Here is an 18,212-nt window from a genome sequence, read left to right on the forward strand (position 1 = left end):
ACACCTCCTTGCCAGTGTACACACCTACCCAAAATCTTCAGCTGAATGTGATTCAGGGCAAATCTGATTTTCCTGGTTTAGGAGAAGAAGCTGCAGCACTAAGAGGGAATAAATGTCCAGGGATTGTGTACATAAGCATAAATGGGACTTCGTTTGATGAACTTGCTTCTTCCCATAAAAGTTCTCATTTCCTCTATTTTTTTTCTTTATCTCTTCTCTTCCCTTTATCTCTCATTTCCCTTTCTTTTCCTGTCTCTTCTACTCTCTTTTCTTCTCCTTTCCCTTCTTTTTCCTTCCTTTTCATAATATCATATTATACATAGGGTTTGAAGGGACCTTAAAGATCATCCAGTTCCAACCTCTCTGCATGGGCAGGGACACCTTCCACTGGCTCAGGCTGCCCAAGGCCCATCCAACCTGGCCTGGAACACCTCCAGGGATGGGGCAGCTACAACCTCCCTGGGCAACCTGGGCCAGTGTCTCACTACTTTCATGGTTAAGGTTTTTCCCTCTTTCTTTACTTTCCTTCCCTTGCTTTTCCTCTCCTCTCCTCTCCTCTCCTCTCCTCTCCTCTCCTCTCCTCTCCTCTCCTCTCCTCTCCTCTCCTCTCCTCTCCTCTCCTCTCCTCTCCTCTCCTCTCCTCTCCTCATTCTCTTCCACCTGCTCCTCCTCTTCCACTTCCTCCTCCTCCTTCTTTTTCCTTCTCCTACACCTCCTCCTTCCCCTCTTCTTACCTCTCCTTCTCCCTCTCCTCCTCTTCCTCCTTTTCCTTTCTTTTCCCATTTCCTCTTCTCTTTTCCCTTCCCATTTCCTCTTATCCCTTCCCTTCCCTTCCCTTCCCTTCCCTTCCCTTCCCTTCCCTTCCCTTCCCTTCCCTTCCCTTCCCTTCCCTTCCCTTCCCTTCCCTTCCCTTCTCCTTTCCTTTTTTCCCCTTCTCCTTTCCTTTTTTCCCCTTCTCCTTCTCCTTCTTCTTTGTCTTCGTCTTCTTCTCCTTCTTTTTCTCTGTCTTCTTCTTGTCTTCTTCTCCTTCATCCTCTTCTCCTTCTGCTTTGTCTTCTTCTCCTTCACCTCCTCCTCCTCCTTTTCCTTTCTTTTTCCATTCTCCTCTCCCTCTCCTCTTCCTCTTCTTTCTCCTTTCTCCTTCTCCTTCTCCTTCTCCTTCTCCTTCTCCTTCTCCTTCTCCTTCTCCTTCTCCTTCTCCTTCTCCTCCTCCTTCTCCTTCTCCTCCTCCTTCTCCTTCTCCTTTGTCTTCTTTTCCTTCTTCTTCATCTTCTTCTCCTTCTTTGTCTTCTTCTCCTTCTCCTCCTCCTTTTCCTTTCTTTTTCCATTCTCCTCTTCTTCTCCTTCTTCTCCTTCTTCTTTGTCTTCTTCTTCTTCTTTGTCTTCGTCTTCTCCTTTGTCTTTTCCTCCTCCTCCTCCTCCTTCTCCTTCTCCTTCTCCTTCTCCTTCTCCTTCTCCTTCTCCTTCTCCTTCTCCTTCTCCTTCTCCTTCTCCTTCTCCTTTGTCTTAGTCTTCTTCTTTGTTTTCTCCTCCATCTTCTTCTGCTTCTTCTTTGTCTTCTTCTCCTTCTTCTTCATCTCCTTCTTTGTCTTCTTCTCCATCTTCTTCACCTTCTCCTTCATCTTCTTCTTCTTCTTTGTCTTCTTCTCCTTCTTCTTTGTCTTCTCCATCTTCTTCATCTTCTTCTCCTTCTTCTTTGTCTTCTTCTCCTTCTCCTCCTCCTCCTCCTTTTCCTTTCTTTTTCCATTCTCCTCTCCTTTTCCTTCTCCTTCTCCTTTCCCTTCTCCCCCTCCATTCCCTTCTCCCGCTCCACTTCCCCCCTTCCCCTCTCCCCTCTCCCCCCCGCTCCTCTCCTCTCCTCTCCCGGCCGGGCCTCCTCCCCGCGGGGCGGTTCCAGCGCCGCCCCCTCCTCCCCTCCGCCGCAGGCCGAGCCGAGCCGAGCCGAGCCGAGCCGAGCCGAGCCGAGGCGCGGAGCGGAGCCGCCGCAGCCGCCCCGTGTGCTCCTCGCTCCGCCGCAGCATGTCCCGGCCCGCCGCCGCCGGGCTCTGCCTGCCGCTGCTGCTGCTGCTGGGCAGCTCGGGGCTGGCCCCGCCGCCGCGGGGCAGCGTGTGGTGCCCCAGCCGCTGCCTCTGCTTCCGCACCACGGTGCGCTGCATGCACCTCATGCTGGAGAGCATCCCCGCCGTGTCCCCGCAGACCTCCATCCTGTGAGTGCGGGGCCGGGGCGCGCCTCGGGGGGCGGCGGAGCTCGGCTCTTTGTCTGCGCTCGGGGAGGGGGTGCTCCCGGGGACTCGGGGGGCGCTGAGACGGGCTCGGCGCCCCCTGCGCTTGCTGCCCGCGGGTCCCGGGGCCGCGGCTCCGGACACGGGGGGGTTCGGTGCCCCAGAACCGGGGGGGTTCGATGCTCCGGAGCCGGGGGGGTTCGGTGCCCCAGAACCGGGGGGGTTCGATGCTCCGGAGACGAGGGGGTTCGATGCCCTGGAGATGACGGGGTTCGGTGCTCCAGAGATGAGGGGTTCGGTGCTCCGGAGCCAGAGGGATTAGATGCCCCGGAGCCGGTGGGGTTCGGTGCTCCGGAGTCGAGGGGGGTCGATGCTCCGGAGCCAGAGGGATTCGATGCCCCGGAGCCAGAGGGGGGTCGATGCCCCAGAACCGGGAGGGGTTCGATGCTCCGGAGCCAGAGGGGTTCGGTGCTCCGGAGATGAAGGGGTTCGATGCTCCGGAGTCGAGGGGGTTCGATGTTCCGGAGCCAGAGGGGTTTCGATGCTCCGGAGCCGGGAGCGTTCTGTGCCCCGGAGACGAGGGTTTTTGGTGGCCTCCGAGCCGGGGGCTCGGTTTCTATGCCCCGGAGCTGGGGGCTGGGGTGAGGGTGTCGATGGCCTGGAGACGGGGAAGGATTCGATGCGCCGGAGCTGGGAGGATTCGATGCCCAAGATTCCAGGAGGGTTCGATGCCCCAGAGCAGGGAGGTTCGATGCTCAAGAGCCGGCGGTGCTCGGGAGCCGAGAGGTGTCAAAGCCCCGTACCGGGGGATTCGGTGCACCGGAGCTCCGGCAGACGGGAGGGAGGGGGGGGGGGTCGATGCCCCAGAACCGGTGGGTTTCGATGCTCCAGAACCGAGGGATGGCGAGATGTGTCCGGTTCCCTCGGGTTTCGCAGCGCTGCTTAAAGGTGGATGTTGCGCTTAACCTGCGGGCATCGTATCTCGAGCTTAGTCTCCCACAAAAGGAATTTTGCGGCACTCTTGGTACCCTGCTGAGAAGCATAGTTGGTTTGCGGGAGGATCAGTCCAGTTCTGAGCCCCTGGACCAAAGCCCGGGCTCACCGAGCACTCACCCGGTTCAGGTCCCTGCGAAGGACATGCGGGTTTACAGTTCTCCAGTTTAGTCATCCCCAAAAGGATTTTTGCTGCTCCCTCGCTACCCTCCTTAAAAGGATTTTCGGTTGGCAGGAAGGATCCACCACTTTCCGTTCAGTTCTCAGACGCGGTGAGGATGTATGAGCAGAGTAAATGTAAACCTGGGGGTGTAAAGCTAAGGACCAAACCCCCAGCACTAACCTGGTTCAGGTGTCTGCAAAGAACGTGCAGACTTAGCTCCCTGTCCTGGTTTTTTAATTGCAATGTGTCAGCTGAGGTGCCCGGCCATTCCGCTGGGGGATCCAGGCGCTGTTTTGAGCAGCATTGTGTTTCCAATAAAATCCAGTTTGGTAATAGAATGCAGTTTGGTAATAAAATCCCGTATTGGCAAAGATTAAAATCTATTTCATTCACATTGATTCGACTGCCACATTGACCTTTCCAGCCATATCTGCTTGTAATAAACGCAAAGATCGAAGCGAGCATCGCACTCTTGTTCTGTTTCGAGGCTCACTGCGAGGAACAGATTTGTTCCACTGACCTGCTTATACGTTCCTTGGGCTTCAGAAAGCTCTTGGCACCAGCCCTGTCCTTCCCTTCCACACACGCAGCCGTGGATGCTGAGTAGAGCTTGGCCCTGGGAGTTTTTTTTGCGGGGCCTCCTGTAATAAATTGACTTGTGACTTTGTCAGATATTTTCAGAAGGGGTCTATAAAGTCTTGGTGTGTTTCAGCATCCAAGTATTATTTAATGTGAGGAGTGCAGCCGTTTAACATGAACCGAGTCCCTCTTTGGCAAGAAGCACAGCCCTTTGGCAGAGTGTGGTTAGTCCTGCAGTACTTGTAAACCTTTTAGGGAACAATACAGGAAGTGGGTGGTTAATGTTTCTTACATATGAAACAAAGTACATTTACAGAACACCTTTTGCCTGGAGATTACAGGAAACTGTGTAAAGCTAGTTTTGGGAATCGTTTTAAATGTAAAAAAAGAAAAAAAAAAGTAAAAAAATTAATAAATTTTAGACTATGGAGTCGAGTCGTAATGGCTTGGTTTCGTGTTAAAGGTAGAAGGGCTTGAAAAAAGCAAAAAGTATTAGATTAAATCTAGCCAGGGTGGAGCTCCCCTTACGGTAGGTATTTATAGTCTTGCAGGGAGTTAGAGGAGAATGTGTGAACAATGCAAGCATTATGCTCCTGTAACCCCACTAACATATCAAATTGTCTAGGATCCTAAATCTGAATTATCATTCCGGTGTAACGCAAGTAGAAGTAATGAAAAAGAAGTTAAAACTACTCTTTACTGCTTGACAAAAACCCAGCGATTCTCAAAATCCCCCACGGATGACCAGTAACCTTCAAAATTACTTGTCATAGAATCATAGAATGGTTTGGTTTGGAAGGGACCTTAAAGATCATCTAATTCCAACCTCCTGCCATGTGCAGGGATACCTCCCACTGGATCAGGCTGATCAAAGCCCCATCCAACCTTGTCTTGGACACCTCCAGGGATGGGGCAGCCACAGCTTCCCTGGGCAACCTGGGCCAGGGCCTCACCACTCTCATGGTGAAGAATTTCTTCCTAATGTCTAGTCTAAATCTTCCCCTCTCCAATTTATATCCATTGTCATGTGGCAGTGGGTATTCTCCTTTTCCACCAACCAGCTAGGGAACTGTTATAAATAAAGTACGTAATAATAGGCCTGTAAAAGCACAATTCCTCCTGCTGCTAAGGTTCTTCTGAATGGCCCTGAATGGGGAGGAGATGAGGCCAGAAGACAGTCAGGTAATTTGAATGTCTACACAAAGAACAATGGTACAATTTATTTAGTAATCAATAGTTTGAAGGTACCAATTACACATAAATAGCTTACCTATTGCATACGAATTGCCTACCTTCAGCTGTAGGACTTACCTTCAGAATCATCATTACACGGCTGAGGTACTCATTGATTCATCACTCCTTTTTACCTTCCTGTTAGGTAGAACTGTGGTTCTACACAGGAGTGTTAAGCCCATCACCCACAGAAGGCTCTCTACACCCAAGAGTAGTTATTTTTTTAAGCATAAGCATAAAATAAGAAGCAGTTCTTTCACCTCTGGCTTGACTCTCACAGTTTGTCTTTCATTTGGAGCCCATATACAAAGTGCGTGTTCTTTAGTAGCGGTGTTGATAGCTAGGTGATTAGAAATAATTAATTACTTTCAATTGATTGCCTTCCCTCTGAAATAAAATCCAGCAAAGTCCAGAGGGTCTAGAGGAGGGCTGCAAAGATGATCAGAGGGCTGGAGCACCTTGGATTTGAGGACAGGCTGAGAGAGTTGGGGTTGTTCAGCCTGGAGAAGAGAAGGCTCCGAGGAGACCATATAGTGACCTTCCAGTACCTGAAGAGGCTACAGGAAAGCTGGAGAGGGGCTGTTTACAAAGGCTTGTGGGGGTAGGATGAGGGAGAATGGGTATAAACTATAGAGGGGCAGATTTAGACTGGACATAAGGAGGTATTTCTTCACCATGAGGGTGGTGAGGCCCTGGCCCAGGTTGCCCAGGGAAGCTGTGGCTGCCCCATCCCTGGAGGGGTTCCAGGCCAGGTTGGATGGGCCTTGGGCAGCCTGAGCCAGTGGGAGGTGTCCCTGCCCATGGCAGGGGGTTGGAACTGGGTGATCTTTAAGGTCCTTTCAACCCAAACTATTCTATGATTCTATAAAAGAGTGTTGCTGATGGATTAATCCCATCTTACTGGCGCAGGAAATTCTTTTCTTCCTTAGTACACAGATTGACCATGCAAAGTAATTCTGTTAAAAAGATATCACCCTAAGATTTTCCTTATTTGTAGGTATACAGTAATGTTGTTCTTTTGCTGAGCACTGGTTCTGAAAACTGGCCCATTTTGGAAGCTGAGTTGGCTTTGCTCTACTTCACATATAATTTGTTATATGGATTAGAACAGCATGGAGCTCAGACCAACACTGCAGCCAAACGTTTTTCCCCACATATCCAAAATGTCTACTCCTAATCTCAGGCTCTCTTTTGAAAACTGTTCATAACATTACTAGTTGCTGACCTTGCCAGCGCTGCTTCTGGCTGTACATTTTCTCTCTCTCTCTCTCCTGCTTCCCCAACTTCCTGGCAATTCCCCCTTCCCTGCTGGGATCCATGCCCTAAATTTCTTCTGCAGGCTGGATTCTGCCAGCTTCGAAAGTGCTCGTGGAGCCTTGCGTGAGCACGTGGTTTCACCCAAGCTGGGATGATCGCCCAAATTCCTTGTAGGACTAGGGCTGGCATCCCAGTCAGCAGAGGATTCTGACTTCTCTTAAGAATGGAGACCACTTCTACAGCGGTTTGCAAAATCACTTCACGCCTTAAGTATGGTCCTGGAAGTTTCCTTTCATCTCTGCCTAAATATAGAGTGCTCATGCATTCACGGAAACTGCTGAAACACATTTATATTAGAGCGTTTAAATGGTTGAGGAATGTAAAGTTCTGGGTGCAGCACTATTGCTGCCCTGACTTGTGTTCTATTTTACATTTATTTGAGGGATTTCTGTGCTTTGCAGCCATTTTTAGTTCATGGTATTTGTCATTCTGATTTTGAGTATCAATGAAATATGTTATTATTTGTATCTGCCTAAACCTGACCAAAATCAAAACCTGCCTACAGGACTAGTTACACATACTCATACCAATACTAAAATTTGGTCACAGTTTTTCTTGGCAGCACCTAGATGTCTCCGATTTTTTCCTAGCTGTACAACCATGATTGCATTCATTGCAGCTGGATCCCAAAGACTCAGCAAGAACAGAAACTAACTTTCTGTTATAAGCAGAAAAGCAAAAATAATTGTCACACAAGAAAACGGACTCGATTGTCGTTAAGAATGACACGTAAACCAGTGTGAAGTACATTTTATTTTGAAAGAAGTCATTTGTAATAATATTTGCTATGAGTAATTATTTCTTTGGCTCTCCTGTATGTCTGTTATGACTAAAACATCTCTTCAATGCATTAGTGTAATTTTAAGCGATAGGACCTTAATAGGACTTTTTAGATTGCAGTCGTTCCAAGTGAGTATCTTTTGAACATGGTCACTGAAATTAAATTGAGGGCAACAGTCTCAGTGGTCCTTGTTATGGCTTTTGTTTCCGTAATTCCAACATATTCTATAAATTAGACAGTTTACAGTGCGTATCTTTTTATTTGTTTATTTTAATTTCTCTTTTATAGTGTACATATCAAGAAACCATCCAAAGGGGAAGGGGAAAGTGTTGGCTATTTATGTCTATGGTGAAATTCTAGGCAGCTGTATAACAAGTATTTACATTTTTTTCATAGCTCCGTGAGAATTTTTGTGGGATCTGATGTACACTTGCAATGTCAGTGAAAAGCAATACGGGTACTTTTCACGAGCATCTGTCCTAATACAATTTAAAGAAAACCGAACAAACCTGAATTGCAAATCACGTTTGTTTGCAGTGTACACGAATTACCAAAGAGATTGGGGTAATGGAAACATAATGACATTTTGCATTTGAGTGTTGCTATGTGAGAACATTATGCCTCTTAACAGAGATATTTAGGGGAAAAGAAATGAGTAATATGTATGAATTCTGTCATTGCGGGAGTCTCTGGGCTTTCATAGCAGAATGATGCGTGCCGATTGCATATCTGCGGTTGGCAAATGATGCATCGTCATCAGTCAGCAAACTACCATCCATCCTCATCTGAAAAATGCAGGATCCTTGCTTCTGATCAAATCTTTGAAACCCTTTTAGAAAACTTGCAGTAGATTAAGCAATTCAGATAGCGAACAAATACGCCTCAACATTGTGGAGGACGAAGGATTGTAGTCTCAGATCTGGACTGCGAGTAAGCTTGATCACTGCTGAGCATCACGTTACGTATAGGAGGTAGTCAAGAGATATGACACTGGTATAAGATTTTAGTTAAGACGCAGAGATTTGTGTATACTCTGTTCAAAAAAGAACAGATACTGAAAGTTTACTTGAAGTGTTGGAGAATAACTGAATACAGACACAGATCTTGACAGACTCTTGGCCAGGCAGCAAACTGCATTAAATGCCAGTGATAATTTACTTGGATTACATAAAGCAGGGGGAAAGCATAACATTGTTTCAATAAAAATTACTTTGTCTTCATGGAAATTTTGTAGAATCATAGAATAGTTTGAGTTGGAAGGGACCTTAAAGCCCATCCAGTTCCACCCCCCTGCCATGGGCAGGGACACCTCCCACTGGCTCAGGCTGCCCAAGGCCCATCCAACCTGGCCTGGAACACCTCCAGGGATGGGGCAGATACAGCTTCCCTGGGCCAAATGCAGAATTCAATTTGAGATTAAAACATCTGCATGTAGGTCTCTGTACGCAGGAGAGTCTGCGGTCATGTTTGGTGTCTGTGCTTCCCTTCTAGTGAGGAGCAACTTAGACAATACAGTCCATAGTGCCTGGAGTAGGACTCGGCTCATGCAAAAGGATTCAGTTAATTTGCCATCTATGGTATCTAGTGCCATTTTAATTCCCTCAAGAAAATAATTTCTAGCCTCCAGCCGCCTCTCCAAAAAGGACACTGATCTCCCATTGGGTCTGTGTCATACCTGCTTGCTCCTAACAAATGTCTTGAGTGGTCATTGAATGAACAGCAGATACCACTGTTGAGACAACTGAATTAAACTGCTTCCATTTGGGCAGTTTATTCATTTATTCATGCCCTGCCTCTCCTGTATGAGTGTGTTGACAAGTCTTCTGTTGACAATAAAAACACTTCAAACATCTGTATGTGGATATTGATGTTTGTTTGTCTAAACAGAACCTTAAAATATTTTTCAGAAGAGAATGTTTTCATAGCAGCAAAGCAAATTTGGTGGGTGTGCAGGATGTGAACCGTGCTAGAAGCCTTTCCCAGGCAATCTGTCTCGTACTGCTGATGGAACGAGCCAGGACTGAGGCATGAATGAGTTAAGGAGACATTTGCAGAGCTTGCAGAATGTACGTGGTCCTTAGCAGGGGGCAGAAGGGCACAGCATTGACAGAATGTTTGGCGTTTACTGGTTAGACATCAAGCAAAGCTGCTGAAGGATGCAGCAGAAAGCCCAAGTGAGTCTTCGTTTCAAGAACGTATCTGCAAGTCACTGAATCCACTAGTGGGAAGATATTTTTGTCACCTCAGCAGTAAGTTAACCCTCGTCAACTTCTTTCCTGAAGAATGGGAATACATGTGGAGCAAAATCATACGCATTGTTTTCTGCAAGTATTTTACTGTATATTTAACACACTGTCATAGAAGAAAAATGTCATGTTACAGCTAATAAACATAATTTCTGCTCTTCATCTCTTTTAATAAGATGTATTTTTGACCAGTAGATGCTTAACATTTGAGTGTTAAAGTGCCAAATACATATTTATTTACAGAAAGATGTCAGTAATGAGTAAAATCAAAGATCCATTTGACCTAATATCTGTTCTTTGAGAGTGACTGAAAGGGCAGCTTATAAACAAGCAGACAGCATAGAGCAGCATGTAGTGCTTCACTCCTACAATAAATTACAGCTCAGGGATTTTCTAAGCTAAAGATTATTTCCATATTATATGTAAATCTTGATGGATTTCTCCTCCAGAAATTGTTTAACCTCTTTTTTTCAACTAATCTAGTTACTTACACCGATACTTATGCTGATAACTTTTGGTGACAAGGAGCACTACACGAACTACACGGTGTAGTTTGCTCAGTTCTTCTGTTTGAAGCCTGCAAGTTGCTACCTTCACTTGGTGTTCCTCATTTCTTCTGTTGGAAGAAATAGTGAATATTTGATCCCTCTCTATCATCTCAATGCCAGCCATGATTTTATGACCTTTGATCCTAAGCTTCTCCATTCATTTCTTTTTAAAGCTGAGGAGTCTTCTCACTGAAAGGTCAATGTTCTTAACCTCTCATCATCTGAATTGCTTTTTCCCAGCTCTGCCATGATTTGAGGTGAGGGAATTATAACTTTCCCTAGCATTTACATGGACAGATCTGGTACGTGGGCTAACAAGGGGTTTATACTGCAGCACTGCGATCATCTCTGGTTTTATCTTCTGTTTCTTTCCTAGCCTAATAATTCACAGCATCGTATTTCTTTCTCTTAAAATGTTGTTTTCATGGAATTATCAAGAGTAGCTTAAGATCTTATCTATAAGAAGCAATGATAATAATTCACAGCATCGTATTTCTTTCTCTTGAAATGTTGTTTTCATGGAATTATCAAGAGTAGCTTGAGATCTTATCTATAAGAAGCAATGATGAGTTCTGGGTCCACAGTTTTATTTGTAGTTTGGGTTTCTCCATCTATGTTACTTTGTGTTAATAGGCATTTGTCTGCATTTTAATAGCCATTCATGGACTCTTGACAGGTCTTTCTGCTGTTTCTCCTAGTCAGACCTTATTAAAATAGATGAATATTGTAGGCAAAACCTTATTCTCTCTGTTGTTCATCCCTCTTCCCCTTACGAATAAACTGAACAATGAAGAACCCATTACAGCTTTCTCTGCAACTTCAGTGGTGACCTTCCCTCACTACGAAAATTTGCCATTTACTACCAATATCTCGATACACGCTGATCTGCAGTGTATAGGATGCTTTCCAGCTGTTTCAAAAGATTTTCTCCTAATTTGCAAAGCTTTGGGAATTTGGACTGTCACCAGCACGGGAGGTTTTTGTTTCTTCTGCTGAAACATTTTAGAAAGCCCTGATGATTATATAAACCAGTGGATCACTTGGTGGTTTTGCCTGGGTCCCCAGTTGAAAATCACAGTTCAAAACATTTTCTGTCTTCCCGATTCTGCTAACAGATAGGTTCAGTGCCTCTGCTGTTACTCAGTTTTCCCAAACAACAGCAAAATTAAAAGCACGCGTTATATCAATTTTCATCGTTACTTTGGGAATTTAGGGACCTGAGGGACATTGAATAAGAAATTTCTAAGTAGCAGAGACAAACATGGGATTACTCAGTGGAAAAAGTAAGAAATGGATGCTTTGACATTAGTCAATACACTCCTTCTCTCCTAATTCCCAGAGAAGGCTGGTGAAAAAATAACAGGGAGATGCCTATCCCTTGCATCATCCGGAGGTTCTGGGTTTGAGACACAGAGAGGGGGGTGACTGTCTCATTGAACACTGTGGTAAACACGTGCCTAAGAGGAAAATATGACTAATATTCCAACCTCCTCTGTTTTTCTGAGTAGCTCTTACTGATTCTCTCCTAGGTGAGATCAGTGCTCATTAAAAGATGAGATGGAGATGTCATTAACCAGCAGAAAACTTGGTCGTTTACCAACAGAAAAACTGGTTTTTAGGTGTTAAATAAGTGTTAAATTGCTTATGGATAGGCTTGTAAGTAAACTAACTTCAAATGAAAAGGTTGAGAGTCCAGCAGAAAAGAAAAATAGAAAATAATAGCCAAAAAAGAAGAGAACAGAGCTCAGGGTAAAGACAGAAAGAAGCTGTGGGAAGAAAACAATGTAACATGACACAAAAAATTTCTGTTGCTGTTATGACATGAAAAAATAGCAGACAACTATTCAGAAAACAACAAAAGAAGAAGAGAAGTAGCGCATGATGTGCAAAATTGCATAATATTTTATTTTTGAATTACAAAATGCCCTTTTACAGGAATATTTTACTGTGTATAATGGGTAAAATGAAAATGCTCTATTAATGTTTTCAGGCTCCAGTTCTATTTCTGTTGTTCACAACTGAAAAACAAACTGTGCATTTTCACCCTTCTTGATTCTTCTCTCCAAATTGTATTTTTTCAATGGCTTCTTTTTGGATTCACCTTTCGGAGACTTTCAAAGCTTACTGTAGTTTGTTTAAAGTATTTTTCCCCACTTCATGTATTATTTTGTGACTGAATACATTGAACGCTCTAGATCTCATTTTGCAGATGTGAATTTACGCTTAGCTTTGTATACATGAGCAATCTCCGGGCTTCTGATTCTTCTTTGACTTGGATGCTTGCTGAGTCTCTTTCCAGCAAGCCAAAGTGTTTACAGCCTTATAGGTTGACTTCATTTACAGAAATGATCTGTTTATAAAGGTGACATTTAAAATCTGTATCACCCAAGCTAAATATTTATAGTTGCTTGTCTTTCTGGAGAAGTTTAGGTATAAAAATAAGTTAATATTTTAAATATTTGTGTGCATGTCTGAGTTTATATTTTATATATATATATATACATACACCATGCTATTGTGTGCATGTGTATGTGTGTGTATATATATATAATAAAATGGAAACAAGTGAGCCAAATTGTATGTATCATTTGCTCCATTTGGGTTTGATGAAGAAAAAACAAAACCAAAACAAAAATAGCTTTATTTTTGCAAACATGGGCAGAGTTTCAAGATAGTCCAAAGAGGTGGTGCAGTGAGATCTGGCTGAGCCGGAACGGAGTGACTCAAATATTTCCTTTTCCTTCCGTTGCTTATTAGGCTGCCAAATTTGATTTCTTTTTGGTATGGAGTTTTTACTGTTGTCAAGTGACAAAGAAAATAAAGAAAAAAAAAGTTTAATTTTTCACAAATAACAAAGATGCTCAAACTTCTTGAGAAAGACACATAGGGGAGAGATTGGTGTGGGCTTTCAGCTTCACGTCTTTTAGTTTAATCTGTATTTAGACACATTAACAAAGATTAGGACATCAAAGACATTGTGCACTGCCTGACACGTTTCTTGAGCCTTGTGAAAGTTTGTAGAATCAGACTGTGATTTTTGGTAAAATGCAGTGTTGTCTCTTGTTTTTTTCAGACTTTTAAAATGTTTTTCTACGTTTAACTCTAAAATTAGTTTTAATGACTGTGACATGATTCCCTTTTCTGTTGTGCTCTGTTGTTGTTCGTACTTTCAGGTCTTTTATTCTCTTTCCAATTGCCACTCCCCAAATCTTTTAGAAACATTTTCTTTCAGCATTCTTTCCCCTTAAATCACTTATTACAACAGTCTGCTCATTGCCTGGCTGCTCTAAAAAAGGAAGATTACTTAGTACACAGCATTACCTTAACTAAAGACTGCTTTGGGTAAGCAAGATGATGACTGCTCGTTTGCAAATGATTTGCATTCTGCTAGCCAAACTGATGGATTTAATAGCCTTTCCTTAGCCATACGGCTGCCGATTTCCTTCATAGGAGAAAAAATATAAATAAATTGCTTTGATTTATCTCCAGGCAGTGTGAGGGATAGCTGGGTCTGCATGAAATTCAGTGCAGACTTCTCCAAAGAGTTGAATTCAGAGGTTTATAGCCTCTGTTGAAGTTCCACCATGCTCTACAGAAGGTAAATATTTTGGTTTTACATAGTTTTGATCGGGTAGTTCGATATAAAATCTCACTCGGATATCTCATGGTGGCTTCTATTTCACGACTGATTATCGTGATAATCAGATAACTCTAGTGAGCCATTCAAAGCTCTAAACAAATACAAATACATGCTCCATTGCATCATCTACTAAAATAATGTAAAAAGCTGGAGCAGCACTGGAATGGTGTGGTGTACGTATATAAAAATACACGACTGATTTGCTGTGAGAAGCTGCCCATCGAAGCAAGATGCCTTTTAAGGACTATTTTGTCACTCTTTGGGATAATAACTAATTCGGGTTCAAGAAAAAAGTTTTGGTATGACAGCATTTAAATAAACTGAGAAATTTGTTAGGTGAGAGTATTTTCACGGAATCATAGAATGGTTTGAGTTGGAAGCGACCTTAAAGCCAGGCTGAGAGAGTTGGGGTTGTTCAGCCTGGAGAAGGCTTTGAGGAGAACTTATAGCGACCTTCCAGTATCTGAAAGAGCTACGAGAAAGGTGGGGAGGGACATTTTATAATGTCTTATAGGACAAAGGGCAGTGGATATAAACTGGAGAGGGGCAGATTTAGACTGGATATAAGGAGGAATTTCTTCACAATGAGGGCGGTGAGGCCCTGGCTATTCGTTGAGTTCTCGTTTAAATGTTTTCTTTTCAACTCTAAAGGCAATATAATTGTTAGTTAAAACAAATCCTTAGCTCTTGGAGAAGGCTGTATCACAAGCTCTTCATTCAGCAAAGCTGTACCTAATAAATATATTTTTTAAGACTTACAAGTTTGAGGTCCCTTTTAACAAATGTTACATATTTTGCAAAATGGGTATTACTTTAATTAGATAATTGGGAGGTTATCCAGATCATCCAGGTCTTGGGCAGCCTGATCCAGTGGGAGGTGTCCCTGCCCATGAGAGGTGGGTGGAACCGGATGATCTTTAAGGTCCCTTCCAACCCAAACTGTTCTATGATTCTATGATTCAATTATTTTTGAAAGTTAATGATCATACAATTCCACCCCCCTGGCATGGGCAGGGACACCTCCCACTGGATCAGGCATTTCATTATTCTCTAAAAACGTGAACTGCATCATAAAATTCAGATCTTTGACTTAGGTAACATTCTGAGCCTTCCATAAAATAGGCCCAGGTGCTTGGTTTCAAGTGCCAGAAAAAGGACAAACTTTCATGGGGAGGGAAGAGCCGCAGAGCCGCGACAGGGCTGCAAGAGCAAATGAGAGCAATTTGATTATGTGAGTAAGTGCTTTGCTCTGGCCAGGTTCAAGTCATTAACTTGCTATTTAATTTTATTGGCCTAGGCAATGCTTAAGTACGTGTAATCACACCTACGTAGAGTTAGAATTAGCTACAGTAAATCAATTAAAATGTTTGCTAGTAAGACTTTTATGTATCGATAAAGCATGTGTGATGTGTTGATTGAAGGCAAAGCTGTCGGGAGTGTAAATAATAGCTACCAGGCAATTATTAAAGGTCTGTAAAGACCTTTCTTACTATAGAAGCGTATTCTATGTGTTATTTAAAGCAAGCTTTAAAATTCAGTCTGTTCTTTTTTCCTGAGTCCTCTATGGAAGGAGCTTGAAGTTTCTAAAATTTTGATACATGCCAAAATAGCTTTCTTAATTCAGTGAATTGTAGTTTTGAAAACTTGCCAGAAAATCTTCTAATTTTCCTGTTATGACATGAGCTTTTCCGGATACGTTTTTCACTGTGTCAACTTCATGTCCTTTCTGGACTAGATCATTTCTTTTTGCCTTCTTCTGTTTTCCTTATACATTTTGAATATGTCCTGCATGTGAAGAATTGCATAAAATTAGTGGATGTAGAAGAAATACTGTCTAACATGTAAAAATAGTCTGATGCACAATATCATAGAATCATAGAAGAGTTTGTGTTGGACGGGACGTTAAAGCCCATCCAGTTCCACCCCTTCTGCCATGGGCAGGGACACCTCCCACTGGCTCAGGCTGCCCAAGGCCCATCCAACCTGGCCTTGAACACCTCCAGGGATGGGGCAGCCACAGCTTCCCTGGGCAACCTGGGCCAGGGCCTCACCACCCTCATCGTCATGAAGAAATTCCTCCTTATGTCCAATCTAAGTATATATTTTTGAGTAGTAGAAACATTCTAAGAATTTATTATTCAAAGCTGAAAAGTAATTAGTAGATATACCTGCTTCTGAATTTTTTTTTTAACTTTTGGCTGCAGATAGTACTCAGACTTCTTCTTTTTTTGAGATGATTACACTGAAGATGTCTTTAAGTAGTAAGATGTCTTTAAGTCTATTTAGTGTATTAATACTAGTCTGTACCTACTTGTTTTGTTTCAGTTTTCTGTTAATTTACAAAATAGAGATTGTATCTCTTTCTTGCTAGAAAAACCAACCCAGAAACAACCTGTGAGTGATTCTCGGGTTTTTTTGGCTGCTGGATGCCAAAAGCAGTGGCTTATTCTTGCCCTTGGTCTTCTCAGTCAATTCTCAGATTTATCTGAGGAATAGACAAAGGAAAAAACTTTTGGTTTCACTGAATCATTTCCCTGATTTCGTGGTCTGTGGACACTCGTGTCATCCGCGGTGACAAAGTGGCCTGAAAGGTGGAAGGAGGGGAAGAACCGCTTCCTGATAGTTCCTTTTTTTCATTCTACATTGGCAAGACTAATCAAATGTTCTAAATTTTCCCTTTTTCTTTTACATGAACACGTGGCTGAAAGTATTTTCCTTTCTGTTAAACACTAGGTAAACCCCCTTGAGAGTCACTGTTATCTGTTAACGTGTTACTGGGAAGCCCGTGAAGTTGTTGGTCTGTGGCCCAAATTGTACTTATGTGGCTTGAGTGATAGCTAGTTTGTAACTGATAAAGGATGATGAAAACAAGGATATAAGCGGAAATGTGTTCAAAATGGAAAAATAAGATTTAATTACTTTAAAAATAGCATTAGACTATAGCAACTGAAGTAGTACAGAATTCTCTTACACTCAGAAATGAACTTTTTTGCCTTAGGAACAACATCTAAATGTGCAAAAACATTTTCTACCTGAACGTTTTTCGTGCTGCTTTCTGGTAGTTTTGCTACATTATTAATGTGATTAAACAATTGCAGAGATATTAAAAAGTGATTTCTAATTAATTCGTGACTTTATACTGCCAACATTAAAACTGCTGGGAGGAGGATGCATGACTTAAAGCAAAATAGATGCAACCTCCTGAGACTACTGGAATTTTAAATAACTAGCAAATACACACACAAGACCAGTAACACTTACCTGAAAATACTAGACACATCTGTAATTTGCAGCAATCCAGTTTTCCAAGTTTTTTTTTAATCTGGTCAATCCAGATTTACTCTGAGTAAATAAAGAAGAATTGTGCAGGAAAAGAAGTTGAAGGCATTTTATTTAGTTCAACCCTACTTTTATCATGTAAGATAAAATGAAATGAGTGTTGATTCTACATGTTGTGGGATATAATTAAAATATCTAAAGCATAGTATTTATTATTATATTTTATTTTTCACTTGATGGATTGTGTAAGACAACGTTTTCCCTAATGGATAGGAAGCTGGAGTGGAAAATTGGTAGCAGCTCCAAAATGGCTTTAATTGGTTTTTGTTTATAATTTTGATATTGATATTAGGATAGACAGAGGAAGAAGAAAAAGGAAGGAATAATCTGTTTCCAGAGAACCCCTTCACTAAGCCATGCAGTTGGGTACTTAGAGGTTGGAAGTCGTGCTTCGGTTGCTCTTCATAGGCAGAAAGCAGTTTCTTTTCTCCTAAGAGAGAGAAACACAGAGGGCTATTTGTAATGGAGAGGAATGAAGAGATAAATACTGGAGGAGTCCCGTCAGTCACTGACACAGTCCAGTCACTCCCAGTTTTTGTTCTGAGTTTGCTTTGCCAGGAGCAGGAGGAGCTGGAGGCAGAGTGCGAAAATAGCTAACTTATCTGCTCTGGCAGCCTGTATTAACCTCAGGAAGCAGAAAATGTGATTCCAGGAGCTGCAGCCTTTTCAGGGAGATGACCTGGGATTTTCCATGAAATGGAAGGAAGAACCGTTTCTTTGTCTAAAACCAGGAAGCCGCTCTGCAGCCAAGTGATAGAGTACCTGGATTTTTGTTTTTATTCTTTATTGCTTTCCATATTAATAATAAAATACCCTTAGCATTCTACAAGAACAAATATCCAGGTAGATGCTAACAACACCTCTGAGTCTGTTTCCATCTAATGCAGCAAGATCTGTATTAGAAGTAACTGGAGAGTACATAACGGTTGGAAATACGTTTTAATAAAATCCGCCTAGTAGAGAGGGAGAGTGACACACAGATTTGCAATGAATAAAGCCTGTAGAGTCAAATTTAGACTTTATTTTTAGATGCAGCAAATCCTTCAGTTTTCCACATCCTTTGGCTTGATGTTGATCTCGTATTGCAAGACTTCTTTTGAACTGAAAGGGACAAAATGAGCATTCTTTAGTAAGGACATGGGCATTGCTGA

At 42.7% G+C, this 18,212-nt stretch overlaps 1 protein-coding gene across 1 annotated transcript in view; it reads left to right on the top strand.

Moving 5' to 3' along the window:
• Window positions 1-1,941: 1,941 nt before the first annotated feature.
• Window positions 1,942-18,212, top strand: part of PXDN (peroxidasin) — an 87,840-nt gene continuing 71,569 nt past the window's right edge. Inside the window, exon 1 of the mRNA XM_054062213.1 lies at window positions 1,942-2,207. Within this exon, the coding sequence (XP_053918188.1) occupies window positions 2,020-2,207 (188 nt within the window). The 5' untranslated portion in view covers window positions 1,942-2,019. The remainder of the gene's footprint in view (window positions 2,208-18,212) is intronic.

This window comes from Cuculus canorus, chromosome 3 (assembly GCF_017976375.1).
Source record: "Cuculus canorus isolate bCucCan1 chromosome 3, bCucCan1.pri, whole genome shotgun sequence".
In the NCBI taxonomy this organism is placed as follows: domain Eukaryota; kingdom Metazoa; phylum Chordata; class Aves; order Cuculiformes; family Cuculidae; genus Cuculus; species Cuculus canorus.